The sequence below is a fragment of the Callionymus lyra genome, chromosome 3 (assembly GCF_982586985.1).
Source record: "Callionymus lyra chromosome 3, fCalLyr1.hap1.1, whole genome shotgun sequence".
Lineage (NCBI taxonomy): Eukaryota > Metazoa > Chordata > Actinopteri > Syngnathiformes > Callionymidae > Callionymus > Callionymus lyra.
Genome location: NC_141820.1, coordinates 1887488 through 1904987, shown reverse-complemented (window position 1 = coordinate 1904987; position 17500 = coordinate 1887488). Strand labels below are relative to the sequence as shown.

At 40.2% G+C, this 17500-nt stretch overlaps 3 protein-coding genes across 3 annotated transcripts in view; all 3 read left to right on the top strand.

Annotated features, from left to right (window-relative positions):
• Nucleotides 1–9116, top strand: part of LOC148083002 (sperm acrosome membrane-associated protein 4-like) — a 21311-nt gene extending 12195 nt beyond the window's left edge. Inside the window, exons 2-3 of the mRNA XM_087786145.1 lie at nucleotides 5635–5745; nucleotides 8506–9116. Of these exons, the coding sequence (XP_087642271.1) occupies nucleotides 5635–5745; nucleotides 8506–8732 (338 nt within the window). The 3' untranslated portion in view covers nucleotides 8733–9116. The remainder of the gene's footprint in view (nucleotides 1–5634; nucleotides 5746–8505) is intronic.
• Nucleotides 9117–11008: 1892 nt separating this feature from the next.
• LOC148083001 (uncharacterized) lies at nucleotides 11009–12585 on the top strand. Its single transcript, XM_087786144.1, has 3 exons — nucleotides 11009–11155; nucleotides 11238–11348; nucleotides 12018–12585. Exons 1-3 carry the CDS (start codon nucleotides 11104–11106, stop codon nucleotides 12245–12247), a joined length of 393 nt encoding a protein of 130 aa, XP_087642270.1. The 5' UTR covers nucleotides 11009–11103; the 3' UTR covers nucleotides 12248–12585.
• Nucleotides 12586–16578: 3993 nt separating this feature from the next.
• Nucleotides 16579–17500, top strand: part of LOC148083000 (uncharacterized) — a 2144-nt gene continuing 1222 nt past the window's right edge. The window contains exon 1 of the mRNA XM_087785636.1: nucleotides 16579–16738. Within this exon, the coding sequence (XP_087641762.1) occupies nucleotides 16687–16738 (52 nt within the window). The 5' untranslated portion in view covers nucleotides 16579–16686. The remainder of the gene's footprint in view (nucleotides 16739–17500) is intronic.

The window sequence follows — 17500 nt, the reverse complement described above, 5'->3', positions numbered from 1 at the left end:
GAAGTGTGAGTCTGGTTGTGAGTCTGGTTGTGTTCCTTCATCATCAGTTGAACTCTGCACTCCGACCTCTGTACACATCATCATGTGACCTGACATGAAACCATGGCAACGGTATATATCGTGGTGTGTATTTATAAAAACACTCCAACAAAAGTGTTTCTCGATGTATTTGAAGTGTAGGTTTATTGGAAAACTAAAGTTTTAATGTTTTTTTGTGAGCAATTATTGTGCAGAATAGAAGAGTGAGAACAGAAGTAGGGCTAGTACTGCAGAGTACTTCAAAAATAAACAGTACTTGAAGAAAGAGTTTTTCATCAAAGCAGTGAAAAGGTCATGAAATACAAAATGGTGCAAAAGTTAACAAACCTTTTACTTTTCCTACATTAAAAAAAACACACAAACAACAATATATTCTGAATAAAACTACTTCAAGTACACGGAACAGGCTTTTGTTCTGAGTATCACTAAACTGTTGTGTATTATTAATGTTTTTGTGACAAAACACAAACACATGAGCTACTGTAAAGTGATTTAACGATCAGTTAAACTTAAATGTATCAGGTTTGAGAAAACACTGACAAACTAACCCTAACTTGACTCCGATCTCGGTGAGAAGGAGGTCGAGGACGTCTGGAGGGAAGAAGTGAGTCACCTGAACTCTGGGAGGAAATCGGAGTCATTTGTCGAACGTTTAGACTAGAAACTGTTTGATGTCATTGATGACGTGCACAGGTGTCTCTGGTCGACCAGGTGTGTATCAGTTTGACAGTCATTTATATTTGTAGAGCTTTTCCAGACCAGGGTCACAAAACACTTAAACAGTCAAAACAATATTCAATAAAATATATACTTTAAAGATCAAAAAAACACAAGAGTCTCAGAGAATCAAGGAAAAGCTCAAATAAAAGTGTCTTGAGATGTTTCTTGAAGGAGTCAGTAGATCATCAAACACAGATGTTTCTTGAAGGAGTCAGTAGATCATCAAACACAGATGTTTCTTGAAGGAGTCAGTAGATCATCAAACACAGATGTTTCTTGAAGGAGTCAGTAGATCATCAAACACAGATGTTTCTTGAAGGAGTCAGTAGATCATCAAACACAGATGTTTCTTGAAGGAGTCAGTAGATCATCAAACACAGATGTTTCTTGAAGGAGTCAGTAGATCATCAAACACACATGTTTCTTGAAGGAGTCAGTAGATCATCAAACACAGATGTTTCTTGAAGGAGTCAGTAGATCATCAAACACAGATGTTTCTTGAAGGAGTCAGTAGATCATCAAACACAGATGTTTCTTGAAGGAGTCAGTAGATCATCAAACACAGATGTTTCTTGAAGGAGTCAGTAGATCATCAAACACAGATGTTTCTTGAAGGAGTCAGTAGATCATCAAACACACATGTTTCTTGAAGGAGTCAGTAGAACATCAAACACAGATGTTTCTTGAAGGAGTCAGTAGATCATCAAACACAGATGTTTCTTGAAGGAGTCAGTAGATCATCAAACACAGATGTTTCTTGAAGGAGTCAGTAGATCATCAAACACACATGTTTCTTGAAGGAGTCAGTAGATCATCAAACACACATGTTTCTTGAAGGAGTCAGTAGATCATCAAACACACATGTTTCTTGAAGGAGTCAGTAGATCATCAAACACACATGTTTCTTGAAGGAGTCAGTAGATCATCAAACACAGATGTTTCTTGAAGGAGTCAGTAGATCATCAAACACAGATGTTTCTTGAAGGAGTCAGTAGATCATCAAACACAGATGTTTCTTGAAGGAGTCAGTAGATCATCAAACACAGATGTTTCTTAAAGGAGTCAGTAGATCATCAAACACAGATGTTTCTTGAAGGAGTCAGTAGATCATCAAACACAGATGTTTCTAGAAGGAGTCAGTAGATCATCAAACACACATGTTTCTTGAAGGAGTCAGTAGATCATCAAACACAGATGTTTCTTGAAGGAGTCAGTAGATCATCAAACACACATGTTTCTTGAAGGAGTCAGTAGATCATCAAACACAGATGTTTCTTAAAGGAGTCAGTAGATCATCAAACACAGATGTTTCTTGAAGGAGTCAGTAGATCATCAAACACAGATGTTTCTTGAAGGAGTCAGTAGATCATCAGGTTCATGTCGACATTACATTAATTTGACAACATCTTTTGACTGGACTTCGATTGAAACGAGTGTTTAGTCTCATGATGATGTCGCTTCAGAGAAAATACCATCTTTATTTAAATAAAAAACCTTTAAGACGATAGTTATCAATAGAACCGTCAACAAACACTGGTGTAAGTCACTGGTTAACCTTTTTATTTTTACAGAGCTCAACGGTTTCATTCTTAATCTTTGGAAGTTTTTTAAATGTATTTATTTAAGTGCATAAAAGATACAAACCATCACTTATTTTGACCTAGTTTATAGTTTGTGTTTTAGTGAGTAAAAATGTTAAGAGGCTAACGTTGTGTTGTCACCACTGATCAGAGACTGTGTGTAACTGTGACTAAACTGGTTCGAGGGTCTCCTTCCTGGTTTCGGGGGATTCCAATGACAGGTGGTTGACAGCAGACAGTCTGTCTGAGTCAGAACCTGAGGCGGGAAGAACGACCTGTCGAAGGATGATGGTTCGACCAGTTCCTCCTCATTTCTCGAATAGTCTCATTACCGGGGTCTAGTTAAGAATGTGTTTAATGAGACGCTGCGACGTGTTTGGATGGATGTGTGTACTATTGTTGTAGTGAGGGATGGATGTGTGTACTATTGTTGTAGTGAGGGATGGATGTGTGTACTATTGTTGTAGTGAGGGATGGATGTGTGTACTATTGTTGTAGTGAGGGATGGATGTGTGTACTATTGTTGTAGTGAGGGATGGATGTGTGTACTATTGTTGTAGTGAGGGATGGATGTGTGTACTATTGTTGTAGTGAGGGATGGATGTGTGTACTATTGTTGTGGTGAGGGATGGATGTGTGTACTATTGTTGTAGTGAGGGATGGATGTGTGTACTATTGTTGTAGCGAGGGATGGATGTGTGTACTATTGTTGTAGTGAGGGATGGATGTGTGTACTATTGTTGTAGTGAGGGATGGATGTGTGTACTATTGTTGTAGTGAGGGATGGATGTGTGTACTATTGTTGTAGTGAGGGATGGATGTGTGTACTATTGTTGTAGTGAGGGATGGATGTGTGTACTATTGTTGTAGTGAGGGATGGATGTGTGTACTATTGTTGTAGTGAGGGATGGATGTGTGTACTATTGTTGTGGTGAGGGATGGATGTGTGTACTATTGTTGTAGTGAGGGATGGATGTGTGTACTATTGTTGTAGCGAGGGATGGATGTGTGTACTATTGTTGTAGTGAGGGATGGATGTGTGTACTATTGTTGTAGTGAGGGATGGATGTGTGTACTATTGTTGTAGTGAGGGATGGATGTGTGTACTATTGTTGTAGTGAGGGATGGATGTGTGTACTATTGTTGTAGTGAGGGATGGATGTGTGTACTATTGTTGTAGTGAGGGATGGATGTGTGTACTATTGTTGTAGTGAGGGATGGATGTGTGTACTATTGTTGTAGCGAGGGATGGATGTGTGTACTATTGCTGTAGCGAGGGATGGATGTGTGTACTATTGTTGTAGTGAGGGATGGATGTGTGTACTATTGTTGTAGCGAGGGATGAATGTGTGTACTATTGCTGTAGTGAGGGATGGATGTGTGTACTATTGTTGTAGCGAGGGATGGATGTGTGTACTATTGTAGTAGTGAGGGATGGATGTGTGTACTATTGTTGTAGTGAGGGATGGATGTGTGTACTATTGTTGTAGTGAGGGATGGATGTGTGTACTATTGTTGTAGTGAGGGATGGATGTGTGTACTATTGTTGTAGTGAGGGATGGATGTGTGTACTATTGCTGTAGCGAGGGATGGATGTGTGTACTATTGCTGTAGTGAGGGATGGATGTGTGTACTATTGTTGTAGTGAGGGATGGATGTGTGTACTATTGTTGTAGTGAGGGATGGATGTGTGTACTATTGCTGTAGCGAGGGATGGATGTGTGTACTATTGCTGTAGTGAGGGATGGATGTGTGTACTATTGCTGTAGTGAGGGATGGATGTGTGTACTATTGCTGTAGTGAGGGATGGATGTGTGTACTATTGCTGTAGTGAGGGATGGATGTGTGTACTATTGTTGTAGCGAGGGATGGATGTGTGTACTATTGCTGTAGTGAGGGATGGATGTGTGTACTATTGTTGTAGCGAGGGATGGATGTGTGTACTATTGTTGTAGCGAGGGATGGATGTGTGTACTATTGCTGTAGTGAGGGATGGATGTGTGTACTATTGTTGTAGCGAGGGATGGATTTGTGTACTATTGTTGTAGCGAGGGATGGATGTGTGTACTATTGCTGTAGTGAGGGATGGATGTGTGTACTATTGTTGTAGCGAGGGATGGATGTGTGTACTATTGTTGTAGTGAGGGATGGATGTGTGTACTATTGCTGTAGCGAGGGATGGATGTGTGTACTATTGCTGTAGTGAGGGATGGATGTGTGTACTATTGTTGTAGCGAGGGATGGATGTGTGTACTATTGTTGTAGTGAGGGATGGATGCGTGTACTATTGCTGTAGCGAGGGATGGATGTGTGTACTATTGCTGTAGTGAGGGATGGATGTGTGTACTATTGTTGTAGCGAGGGATGGATGTGTGTACTATTGTTGTAGTGAGGGATGGATGTGTGTACTATTGCTGTAGCGAGGGATGGATGTGTGTACTATTGCTGTAGTGAGGGATGGATGTGTGTACTATTGTTGTAGTGAGGGATGGATGTGTGTACTATTGCTGTAGCGAGGGATGGATGTGTGTACTATTGTTGTAGTGAGGGATGGATGTGTGTACTATTGCTGTAGCGAGGGATGGATGTGTGTACTATTGCTGTAGTGAGGGATGGATGTGTGTACTATTGTTGTAGCGAGGGATGGATGTGTGTACTATTGTTGTAGCGAGGGATGGATGTGTGTACTATTGTTGTAGTGAGGGATGGATGTGTGTACTATTGCTGTAGTGAGGGATGGATGTGTGTACTATTGTTGTAGCGAGGGATGGATGTGTGTACTATTGTTGTAGTGAGGGATGGATGTGTGTACTATTGTTGTAGCGAGGGATGGATGTGTGTACTATGTGTGTAGTACTCAGAGCAGCACGTCGTGAGGATGTGTGAAAACGTTAAAATGTTAAAAAGGTTTATGAAGAGTCAACACACGAGCCGTTAATGTTAGACATTTATTCAAATATCTTAAAAGAGTTCTTAAATGTATATTTCTATATATGTTGATGGTATTAATGATTGTTCTGCGTTTTTACTCCGTGACAATTATACCCGATGCGTAATATTTGACGAGTACTAGGAGCAGAAAAGCTTTACGGACTCTTTGTTTGTGTTATTTTCACTCTGTCTGGTAATTCTTGACTCGTCTTTCCTTCAGCAAATATTGGATCTTGTCGTCTGTTGACGCACAAGAGTTTGTGAGCCGCCGTTAAAAAGTAACCATTAGCCCAGTGTTGGGACAGACGACTTGTGGACTTTGTTCAGGACGTCCGGCTGACTCGCTCTCTTCCTCCCCCTGCAGGTCAAGCGCTGCAGTGCTACAAGTGCGACATCGGCTTCTTGGGTCTGTGCATAACCAGTCAAACCACCTGCAAGGCGGGCGACCATTGCTTCAGCGGCAACGGGGAAGCAGGTGCGTCGCTCACCGACTAACAATGTGGCGAGTTGACATTTTCGTCTGTCGTCGTCCAACACCAGCTGCACAAGGAATGCTCGGCAGGAAACGTTCAGAATAAAACGTTCATAAGAAAACATTCATAAGAAAACCTTTATTAAACATTTAAAATAAAACGTTCATTATAAAACGTTCATAAGAAAACATTCATAAGAAAACCTTTATTAAACATTTAAAATAAAACGTTCATAAGAAAACATCCAGAATAAAACGTTCATAAGAAAACGTTCAGAATAAAACGTTCATAAGAAAACATTCAGAAGAAAACCTTTATTAAACATTTAAAATAAAACGTTCATTATAAAACGTTCATAAGAAAACATCCAGAATAAAACGTTCATAAGAAAACGTTCATAAGAAAACGTTCAGAATAAAACGTTCAGAATAAAACGTTCATAAGAAAACATTCAGAATAAAACGTTCATAAGAAAACGTCCAGAATAAAACGTTCATAAGAAAACATTCAGAATAAAACGTTCATAAGAAAACGTTCAGAATAAAACGTTCATAAGAAAACGTTCAGAATAAAACGTTCATAAGAAAACATCCAGAATAAAACGTTCATAAGAAAACGTTCAGAATAAAACGTTCAGAATAAAACGTTCAGAATAAAACGTTCAGAATAAAACGTTCAGAATAAAACGTTCATAAGAAAACATTCAGAATAAAACGTTCATAAGAAAACGTCCAGAATAAAACGTTCATAAGAAAACATTCAGAATAAAACGTTCATAAGAAAACGTTCAGAATAAAACGTTCATAAGAAAACGTTCAGAATAAAACGTTCATAAGAAAACATCCAGAATAAAACGTTCATAAGAAAACGTTCAGAATAAAACGTTCATAAGAAAACATTCAGAATAAAACGTTCATAAGAAAACGTTCAGAATAAAACGTTCATAAGAAAACATTCAGAATAAAACGTTCATAAGAAAACGTTCAGAATAAAACGTTCATAAGAAAACGTTCAGAATAAAACGTTCATAAGAAAACGTTCAGAATAAAACGTTCATAAGAAAACATTCAGAATAAAACGTTCATAAGAAAACATCCAGAATAAAACGTTCATAAGAAAACATTCAGAATAAAACGTTCATAAGAAAACGTTCAGAATAAAACGTTCATAAGAAAACATTCAGAATAAAACGTTAATAAGAAAACGTTCAGAATAAAACGTTCATAAGAAAACATCCAGAATAAAACGTTCATAAGAAAACGTTCAGAATAAAACGTTCATAAGAAAACATTCAGAATAAAACGTTCATAAGAAAACGTTCAGAATAAAAGGTTCATAAGAAAACATTCAGAATAAAACGTTCATAAGAAAACGTTCAGAATAAAACGTTCATAAGAAAACGTTCAGAATAAAACGTTCATAAGAAAACATTCAGAATAAAACGTTCATAAGAAAACATTCATAAGAAAACATTCAGAATAAAACGTTCAGAAGAAAACGTTCAGAATAAAACGTTCATAAGAGAACTTGACTTGCTAGCTACGCTAGCTTAGCTTTGCTATCATAGCTTTGCTATCATAGCTTTGCTATCATAATACAAATACTTATGGGTACAATTACTTATCTCAACTATTTATTTAGATCTAACTTTTTTACACTGTACACATTTTCACACTTGTAGTACAAAAACATGTAGTACACAAACATGTAGTACACAAACATGCAGTACACAAACATGCAGTACACAAACTGTGTGTCTTCTGTTTATTAGTTTTTCTTTTAACTACTTATTCACTTTGCGTACGCAGTTGTACGTACCCGTGTCTCGTCTTCGTGCAGGTATTTGTATTTTAATCCGTCCGTCAAAGCAAAACGTAATAAAGTTAAAGATGAACTTGAATGATTTTATCATCGTCAATACGTTGTTTACACGATGAAAACTTCGCTAAAGTATCTGATGTTTATCGTGATAATTAAGACGTAACTAGAATTATAATAATTATATTTAGACTACTATAGTCAGTAAGACCGAAACTCTCAGACTTTGTTGAAAGAAACTGGACCAGATTTAAAAGTTTTTATGTGACGAGAACTCATAAAACTTTGAGGAAGTACCTAAAAAATACCACAGGAAACGTCACAACCAGTAAAAAGGTTTGTCGCAGTTTGGATCCGAGCCAGAGTTTGGATTTCCAGGAGCCTCTTGTACTGAAGGTACATTCATGTGAATACTTTTGTGCTGCGTCTTCTTCTGGATTCATCTTACGCACATATTTAGTAGAAGATCTACGAACTTCTTAGTACACGAGGCCCCTGGACATATTTAGTAGAAGATCTACGAACTTCTTAGTACACGAGGCCCCTGGACATATTAAGTAGAAGATCTACGAACTTCTTAGTAAACGAGGCCCCTGGACATATTTAGTAGAAGATCTAACGAACTTCTTAGTCCACGAGGCCCCTGGACATCTTTAGTAGAAGATCTACGAACTTCTTAGTATACGAGGCCCCTGGACATCTTTAGTAGAAGATCTACGAACTTCTTAGTCCACGAGGCCCCTGGACATCTTTAGTAGAAGATCTAATGAACTTCTTAGTCCACGAGGCCCCTGGACATATTTAGTAGAAGATCTACGAACTTCTTAGTCCACGAGGCCCCTGGACATCTTTAGTAGAAGATCTACGAACTTCTTTGTGCCTGGTGTCGTGACGCTGATGTCGGCGAGTAGAGTCTCATGACGTCGTCGCTGGTTTTCCTTCAGGGTCCGTGATGGCAGTGTCCATGAAGGGGTGTCTGAAGACGTCTGAGTGCAACAAGACCGCGGAGGTCAACTTCCCGACCAGCTCCAACAACAGCTTGTACACCATGACCAAGACCTGCTGCGACACCGAGCTCTGCAACGCGGCGCCCGGACTCCCCGGAGCCTCCGCGCTGCCGCTGGCGCTCGCCACCCTCGCCACGCTGCTGGTCACCAAGATCCTGGTCTGAGGAGGATCCGAAGGTTTTCTAGTGTGTGATTTCCTGTCTTCAACACTTGAACAACAAACCTTCACCATGTGGGGAAACACTGGGATATTTGCGGGAATCTGAATCAAATCTGAGCGAAACACGCAAGAGTAACGCGACACCTCTGGCGCTAATGTCCCAGCATGCTTTGAGCTTCCAATCATCACCACTTCACTAACATGATTATTACGTTTCTACTCGTTTGAATTTGAGGTTTTCGTTTTGTTGACGAAAGATGTCGTGGGGAAAAGGGTTTGCGATGAAAATAAAGGTTAAAAAGAATCCGAGCTCGTGACGAAGAAAAACGTCGATTGAAATTTTCTGCAGTTTGTTTTATATTTAAAAAATAAACGTTTCAACCCTGAATGTTTTGGTGCTTGAATCATTACTTGATGGACATGAGGCCCCCGGGGGCCACGTTCAGGACCGAAGGTGTCGTCTTAGAAGGTCGTGACACTTCTGTCGGGAAATGACGTCATATTTCATCCTAGTCTTGACACCGTTTGTGCCGGAGCTGTACGTACGACTGTAACTGGCCCTTTAAGCAGCGGGATGAGAATCTGTTGCGTCGTTGCCAGATACCACATGAACAGTAGTTTACAAACGAGGTCAAGATTGAGTCGGTTTGTGTTTTTTTATTTTTTTTATCTTGTGTTGGCGTAAAGTTGGGTGGTCACATGACTCTCAGACCCTAAAAAAGGAAATATGTTTGAGGTATCCCTTGTGTTATCTCATGGACACGGTGACCCGGAGACCCTGAAAACAAATGGGTTTGAGGTATCCCTTGTGTTATCTCAGGTTATTCACGGTGACCCAGAGACCCTGAAAACAAATGGGTTTGAGGTATCCCTTGTGTTATCTCAGGTTATTCACGGTGACCAAGAGGACCTGAAAACAAATGGGTTTGAGGTATCCCTTGTGCTATCTCAGGCTCACAGTGACCCAGAGACCCTGAAAACAAATGGGTTTGAGGTATCCCTTGTGCTAGCTCAGGCTCACAGTGACCCAGAGACCCTGAAAACAAATGGGTTTGAGGTATCCCTTGTGCTAGCTCAGGCTCACAGTGACCCAGAGACCCTGAAAACAAATGGGTTTGAGGTATCCCTTGTGTTCTTCAACTGCCAAAGTCACCAGCAGAAGAAAATATTAGCTAAATGTAACAGGAAGTTTCATCCTGTATTTGACGCGGATAATAATCTGCGTTTATGTTTATGTAACGTTGTCTTCGACACTGACATCCGTCACGTTATCGCCGTGGAAACTGTCTGAGTCACTGCAGCGTAAAGATGTCACACCTGATGAATCAGCGACAGGTGTTTGTGTCAGAGAAGCTGAGGTTTGTTTTCCTGACACCGTCCTGCCACCGCTGGACGGTTCTTGGGCTGAAAGGACAGCGAACTCCAGGTTCTGGTCTGAACCCGAGGTTTCTGATCTGAACCCGAGGTTCTGGTCTGAACCCGAGGTTTCTGATCTGAACCCGAGGTTCTGGTCTGAACCCGAGGTTTCTGATCTGAACCCTAGGTTTCTGGTCTGAACCCGAGGTTCCGGTCCGAACTCCAGGTTCCGGTCCGAACCCGAGGTTCCGGTCTGAACTCGAGGTTCCGGTCTGAACTCGTCCATCAGTTCCTCGTTGATCCTCCGGTGACGACGAGCCGTGGAATGGAAAGAATCCTCATTGTTTGCTCAGTGAAGGCAGCAGGTCCGACCGGTAACAGTTTCACTCAAAACATTTTCTCTCGGAACAAATGAATCACTGAACCGAGCAGGAAATTCCCGCTTTGGAATTTTTCTACAGGTTTCATCACAATTAATGAGAAAAAGTTTGGTTTTTTTTAAAAAGCAGGTTTAGATTTGAATCGTTTGCTTCAGAAATGAACCTTTATTTTGAAATATGAACGAAAAGAAAAACACGTTGCAGTTGAAAACACACGACAAACATCAACGAGTTAAGAGTCAAGACGAGGACGATGAAAAGAAAGTTGAGGATGAAAGTAAAGTGAGAAATAAAAGAGTTAAAAGATGAAACTCATTAATTAATCAAGAATCGTGATGACGTCTTGAAGAAAGTAGGTCGTGCTTTTGGAACCTTTCCAGGTCACGCTTTCATTTCTCGGACCAGAAGGTTTGTCTGGAGCGCGACAGGTGAGTCGTCCTGACAGGTGAGTCGTCCTGACAGGTGAGTCGTCCTGACAGGTGAGTCGTCCCGACAGGTGAGTTCGTCCCGCCCTCCACCTGCTCCTGCGGCTATAAAGAGTCTGGCATTGAACCAGAGGTTTTCAGTTTAGCTTGGAACCTTCTGACCAGGACTCTTGAACGGACTTTTGAAGAGCACTTCGGAAAAAACCACCTCAAGATGAATCGGATCCTTATCGCCGTCGCCGTCTGCATCGCCTCCTGCATGATGGGTGAGAAGAGTTTTGATGACGTTTGAATCCTTCTCTGCCGAGGATAACTTTTGTTCATTAACATTTGTTTGTTTGTTCGCAGCCGAGTCTCTGGTGTGTAACAAGTGTATGTTCACTCTGGCGGGAAAGTGCGTCGGGGCGTCGACTCCCACCTGCGCCACCAACACGTCGCAGTGCGGCAGCCAAAAATATTGTGAGTCTCTGCTCCACATGTGTATTTATTATTACGGCTTTGAACTTTTGGTCATATTTTACACTATATTTATTACATATTTACATTTTTTCTTTGTTGTTTTTGAAGTTTGTTAAAAATGCAAATGTATCAATAGTTATTATCAACTTAAAAAAGCCGAATATTCAGTTGATAATGTTAGGTTTTTAGTCAGATTTACCATTTGAAGATATTAAAACATGTGAAGAACAAGATAAAGGTTGATATTAACACCAGTTAATGTTCAAGAGAACCGACGGTCGATGTGATCGGAAATAAAAATGAACGTTAATTCCTTCGAAACCTGCTCCACATGTTGGTATTTATTATTACGGCTTTGAACTTTTACTCATATTTTCCATTATATTTATTACATATTTACATTTTTCTTTGTAAGATTATTTTGTTGTTTTTGAAGTTTGTTGGTGCAAATGTATCACTAAAAACTAAAAAAAAGCTGAATATTCAGTTGATAATGTTAGGTTTGAGTCAGATTTACACACTTGAAGATATTAAAACGTGCGAAGAACATAAAAGTTTATCAAGTTATTAACACGAGTTAACGTTCGAACGTTATTTCCTTCTGAAACCCTGCTCCACGAGTTGACTCCTTCCGAGCACCTTTCTCACCGCACTCTCCTCGTCCTCCAGCCTACACCATCTCTAACCTCACCGGCGGCTTCTATTCCTACGGCTGCCTGGAGTCAAAGTCCTGCAACTCCACCGTCAGCGGCGTCCTCCTGGGCGTGGTGTCCACCAGCACGGTCTCCACCTGCTGCAGCACCGACAAGTGCAACACCGTCACCAGCGGCGCCCCCTCGGCCGGGCTGAGCGCCGCCCTCGCCGCCTTCCTGCTGGTGTCCCTGTGGGCCAGCTCTTAACCCCCGATGTTAGCTTTAGCAACTGGGTTCTTTTTTCTGCATTAGAGCCGAAGCTTCTTCTACACTTTTGTGGAGGCACTGGTACTGGTACTGGTACTGGCACTGGTACTGGTACTGGTACTGGTACTGGTACTGGTACTGGTACTGGTACTGGTACTGGTACTGGTACTGCGCCTCTTCTCTCACAAATGTACCACAAACTGTAACGTCCACATCACCGGAGTCGAACCATGAATCAAGTTCCTCGGAGCCTGGAGTTCGTAAACCTTCAGTGGTGTGTTTTTTTTACTTTATTTATCCTTCTTACTTAACAATAAAACTATCAAAAAAGGAAAAAAGCTTCATCTTTGTACTTTCCTCAGAGGTATTTAATTATTCAATCATCATCGTCTGGTACTGCGCTGCAGCGTCCATCGATCAAAATGGACGTCGCTGAGTCGGGCCTTTAGAATATTGACATTTAAAAATGTTTGAAATGTTATATTTTCTTAAGCATTGAATATTATATTTGAAGTAACTGATTATTTTCTATCTTAAATACTTTATACTATAATAATAATATATGATTAACTCGTTCTTTCACATAGAATTTCACATTCTAATTCTTATAATACAAAAATAAATGTTCTAAAAAAGTGTTTTATATTATTATTCATTTAAAAAACATGGATTCAACCTTTAATGTAGTTCAGGGGTCGACGACCTTAACGACTCTAAGAGTCATTTGGACTCATTTCCTCCATGAAAGAAAACCTCTTTAAAAATGAATATCATTCCATAATGTTCACTTTCTCTGTTTGTCTTCAAATCAACTATCAATAAAACGTTAGTGATCCATCAAACTTCATTTTCTACTCATGTTTACTAGTTGTTCTTTTTAGAGTCAGAGACAAAAATGTTTGTTCATTTTAATGTAGTTGTCTTCGTCTTCATCTTCATCCAAAAAGACTTCCAAACATGAGGAATTATCTACTGATGGTTCCTGAACACGCCAGTGGACTGGATGGTGTTGAAGGATCTAGAAAAGTCCAGGACCAGGATCCTCAGTGAGAGGCTTCCTCTGTCCAGGTGCGAGCAGATGCCTTCATCGTGACCTTGAATACTATCCTGGTCATTTTACTGTAGAAACGTGAAGTAAATGATTGTTAAATATAGTCATTATATTGTCATTATATGTTAATGACGACATAAAATAGACCAGGATAGTATTCAAGGTCACAGTGAATCATAATAATAACCTTTTAAGAGTTTCGTTCTATGATTATATCTAAAATAAAAGTGTAGTTATTGACAGATTATGATGATATAGATATGTATAGATACATTATTAACACAATTACATGAATGAATTGTTGGTTAAAGTAAATAAATGGAAACATAATAAATATAAATAAATGATACAATCTTTTTAAAAACATTATCACTCTTTATTAATTGACAAAAAACATTTTCAGTGAAGAAATGATTAATAAACACCAGAAGATGATTGATGTATACATGTCCAGAGAGTGATGATGTCATCAGTCACATGACTCTAACATGTTTGATATTTGTGTTACTATAACAACAACTGTATCGACTCTACACACTCACACAAACATGTAAGTGAAGCTGCAGCTGATTGGACCACAAGTTACAACATCAACCAATGAGACGCTTTCTTTGTCATAAGCTCCGCCCACTGAGCGGAAACACTAAGAGATTTGATTGGATCAGACGTGTGTCAATCAAAACAGCTGATGTTTGAAGATGAAAGTCATGACGTCTCGGAGGTTCTACTTTATGTTCAGCCCTAGAAATCAAACGATGAGTGAAAACACTTTGAAGCTAAATGTGGACAAAAGTCAAACACTGGTGATTGTTGATGATAAAGTTCAGGGTCGAGTCAGTACTTGAGTGACTTATGTCAGTCAAACTGAGGAACCTGGTGTTTGACAAACGTCTCGAGTTCAACACTGAACAAAACTGACACAAACTGTTTCAAGAGAGAAAAATCGATGAACTTAAATGTTGTCACAACATGATCTTATAATGTTTTTGTGTCGTTTAAACTATTGTAGAAGAACTCACATTTCTCCTTCAAACTCTTCACTAGTTTCTTTCAGGATCATTTTAAAATTCTGGTTCTTACTTTCAGATCTATTCATGGTCAGACCTTCATGATCTGATCCAGCCTTACACCCCAGCTCGGGCTCTGAGGTCTGTGGATCAGGATCTACTGATGGTTCCTGAACTTCCGGACCAGAGGAGAGAAATCCTTCCAGACTGTTGCTCCTAAGCTTTGGAACCATCTCTGTGTTTGATGATCTACTGACTCCTTCAAGAAACATCTGTGTTTGATGATCTACTGACTCCTTCAAGAAACATCTGTGTTTGATGATCTACTGACTCCTTCAAGAAACATCTGTGTTTGATGATCTACTGACTCCTTCAAGAAACATCTGTGTTTGATGATCTACTGACTCCTTCAAAAACATGTGTGTTTGATGATCTACTGACTCCTTCAAGAAACATGTGTGTTTGATGATCTACTGACTCCTTCAAGAAACATGTGTGTTTGATGATCTACTGACTCCTTCAAGAAACATGTGTGTTTGATGATCTACTGACTCCTTTAAGAAACATGTGTGTTTGATGATCTACTGACTCCTTCAAGAAACATGTGTGTTTGATGATCTACTGACTCCTTCAAGAAACATGTGTGTTTGATGATCTACTGACTCCTTCAAGAAACATGTGTGTTTGATGATCTACTGACTCCTTTAAGAAACATGTGTGTTTGATGATCTACTGACTCCTTCAAGAAACATCTGTGTTTGATGATCTACTGACTCCTTCAAGAAACATCTGTGTTTGATGATCTACTGACTCCTTCAAGAAACATCTGTGTTTGATGATCTACTGACTCCTTCAAGAAACATCTGTGTTTGATGATCTACTGACTCCTTCAAAAACATGTGTGTTTGATGATCTACTGACTCCTTCAAGAAACATGTGTGTTTGATGATCTACTGACTCCTTCAAGAAACATGTGTGTTTGATGATCTACTGACTCCTTCAAGAAACATGTGTGTTTGATCATCTACTGACTCCTTCAAGAAACATCTGTGTTTGATGATCTACTGACTCCTTCAAGAAACATCTGTGTTTGATGATCTACTGACTCCTTCAAGAAACATCTGTGTTTGATGATCTACTGACTCCTTCAAGAAACATCTGTGTTTGATGATCTACTGACTCCTTCAAGAAACATCTGTGTTTGATGATCTACTGACTCCTTCAAGAAACATCTGTGTTTGATGATCTACTGACTCCTTCAAGAAACATCTGTGTTTGATCATCTACTGACTCCTTCAAGAAACATCTGTGTTTGATGATCTACTGACTCCTTCAAGAAACATGTGTGTTTGATGATCTACTGACTCCTTCAAGAAACATCTGTGTTTGATGATCTACTGACTCCTTCAAGAAACATCTGTGTTTGATGATCTACTGACTCCTTCAAGAAACATCTGTGTTTGATGATCTACTGACTCCTTCAAGAAACATCTGTGTTTGATGATCTACTGACTCCTTTAAGAAACATCTGTGTTTGATGATCTACTGACTCCTTTAAGAAACATCTCAAGACACTTTGATTTGAGCTTTTCCTTGATTCTCTGAGACTCTTTTGTTTGTCTCAGTTTTATCTTGATCTTTAAAGTATATACTTTATTGAATATTGTTTTGATTGTTTAAGTTCTTTGTGACCCTGGTCTGGAAAAGCACTTTATAAATACAAATGACTTACTTACTCGAGCAGAGTCACGCCTCCAGAATACCTCCTGGAGGCGTCGCCCTCCCTCAGGGTCTATCTGGGGCGAGACCTAGGGGTAGACCCAGGACACGTAGCATTCATTCTTTATAGATACCAGTACAACATTAACTAAACATCTCCATACCGTCTGTACGGAGGTGTTTAGTTAAGAATTCTTCTCCTGTGGAGCTTCAGTCCAGAAGCTACAGTTGAAGGTGTTTGGATGATTTGAAGCGTCTCTTTGGCTCCGGTCGCTACATTAAAATGAACAAACATCTTTGTCTCTTACTCTGTGATAAAACAATAATCCCAACATTAGCAGAAAAAGAGTGAACAACGGCTTTAAAGGGACGAAGAGAAGATGCATCTTAATGGTTGATGAACCCAAACACTCCGGTTCTGAAGACACCACACCTGGAACCGCAGGCGACAACTCTTGTCAAACACCTTCATTAAAAACCTGTGTGTCACAGATCGTTGAGCAACTAATGGTTTCCCCCTCGTTACGCTGCCTGCTGACCAGACCAACCGGTCCATCCTCATTCTTGAGCAGCCATGAGGTGTCGCTCAAAACCCCTGCCAGGTCAGTGCTGAGCCCAGAGCGAGACGACCAGCAGCACTTCAACTTCTCCTCCTGCCAAAGATGGATCGTTTCTTCAAAGTGGCTTTGGTCCTGGTGGCCGTGGTGGCGGCAGGTGAGTGTTTCTCTGAGAGCATTGAGGAGCGAAAACCATTGAAGGCTTCGAGTGCAAAGGGTGCGTCGGACGGTGTTGACGGAGGATTAAGAGGCCTTTGAAGGGGTTTGTGGAGGTTTAACTGAAAGGAATCGAGCTCAGTCAGACGTCACGACACCTCTGATCCGTCCGGGCCCTCGTCTGTACATCCCCGTCTTCTTCTTCTTCTTCTTCTCACTCTCTCCGTTGTCTAATCCTCTCGCCACTTTCCTTCACGATCGTTTGAAGACGACGTCTTTCTTTTCACGAGGAAGCCAAACTCGCGGATGTTTTCCCGAGAGAGTCAGGGACGGAAGCCACAGAGATGGAGGGATGGACGGAGGGATGGAGACGTAGAAGGATGAAGTCCATGTTGTCACGAGAGTCAAAGGTCGAGAGAAGGCAGGAGCGATTGAGAAGGAGAGAGAGAAGGTCATCAGTTCTTCAGCAGTTTGGAGAGAAAGTTTCTTGGGATTCTGGGAAGGTGGAGGAAGAAGAGGAGGAACTATGAAGGACAGAAAATGAAGGAGGACAGAAAGAGGCTGAAAATGTGTTGTTCTCGGTGTTGTCTTGATCTTTGAAGTATGTACTGTTTTGAGTATTGTTTTGATTGTTAAAGCGCTTTGTGACCCTGGTCTCGAAAAGCGCTATATAAATATATATTACTTACTTACTTACTTACTTACTTACTAAAATAAAGTCAAGAAATATATTATAGGTTGGACGTGTTAGATCCTCGTATAA

Bases quoted from the DNA above. Each gene is read 5' to 3' on its own strand.
- LOC148083001 (XM_087786144.1), top strand. From the start codon at position 11,104: ATGAATCGGATCCTTATCGCCGTCGCCGTCTGCATCGCCTCCTGCATG. The intron at 11,156-11,237 runs GTGAGAAGAGTT...GTTTGTTCGCAG, and splicing joins CATCGCCTCCTGCATGATGG to CCGAGTCTCTGGTGTGTAAC. The intron at 11,349-12,017 runs GTGAGTCTCTGC...CTCGTCCTCCAG, and splicing joins GTGCGGCAGCCAAAAATATT to CCTACACCATCTCTAACCTC.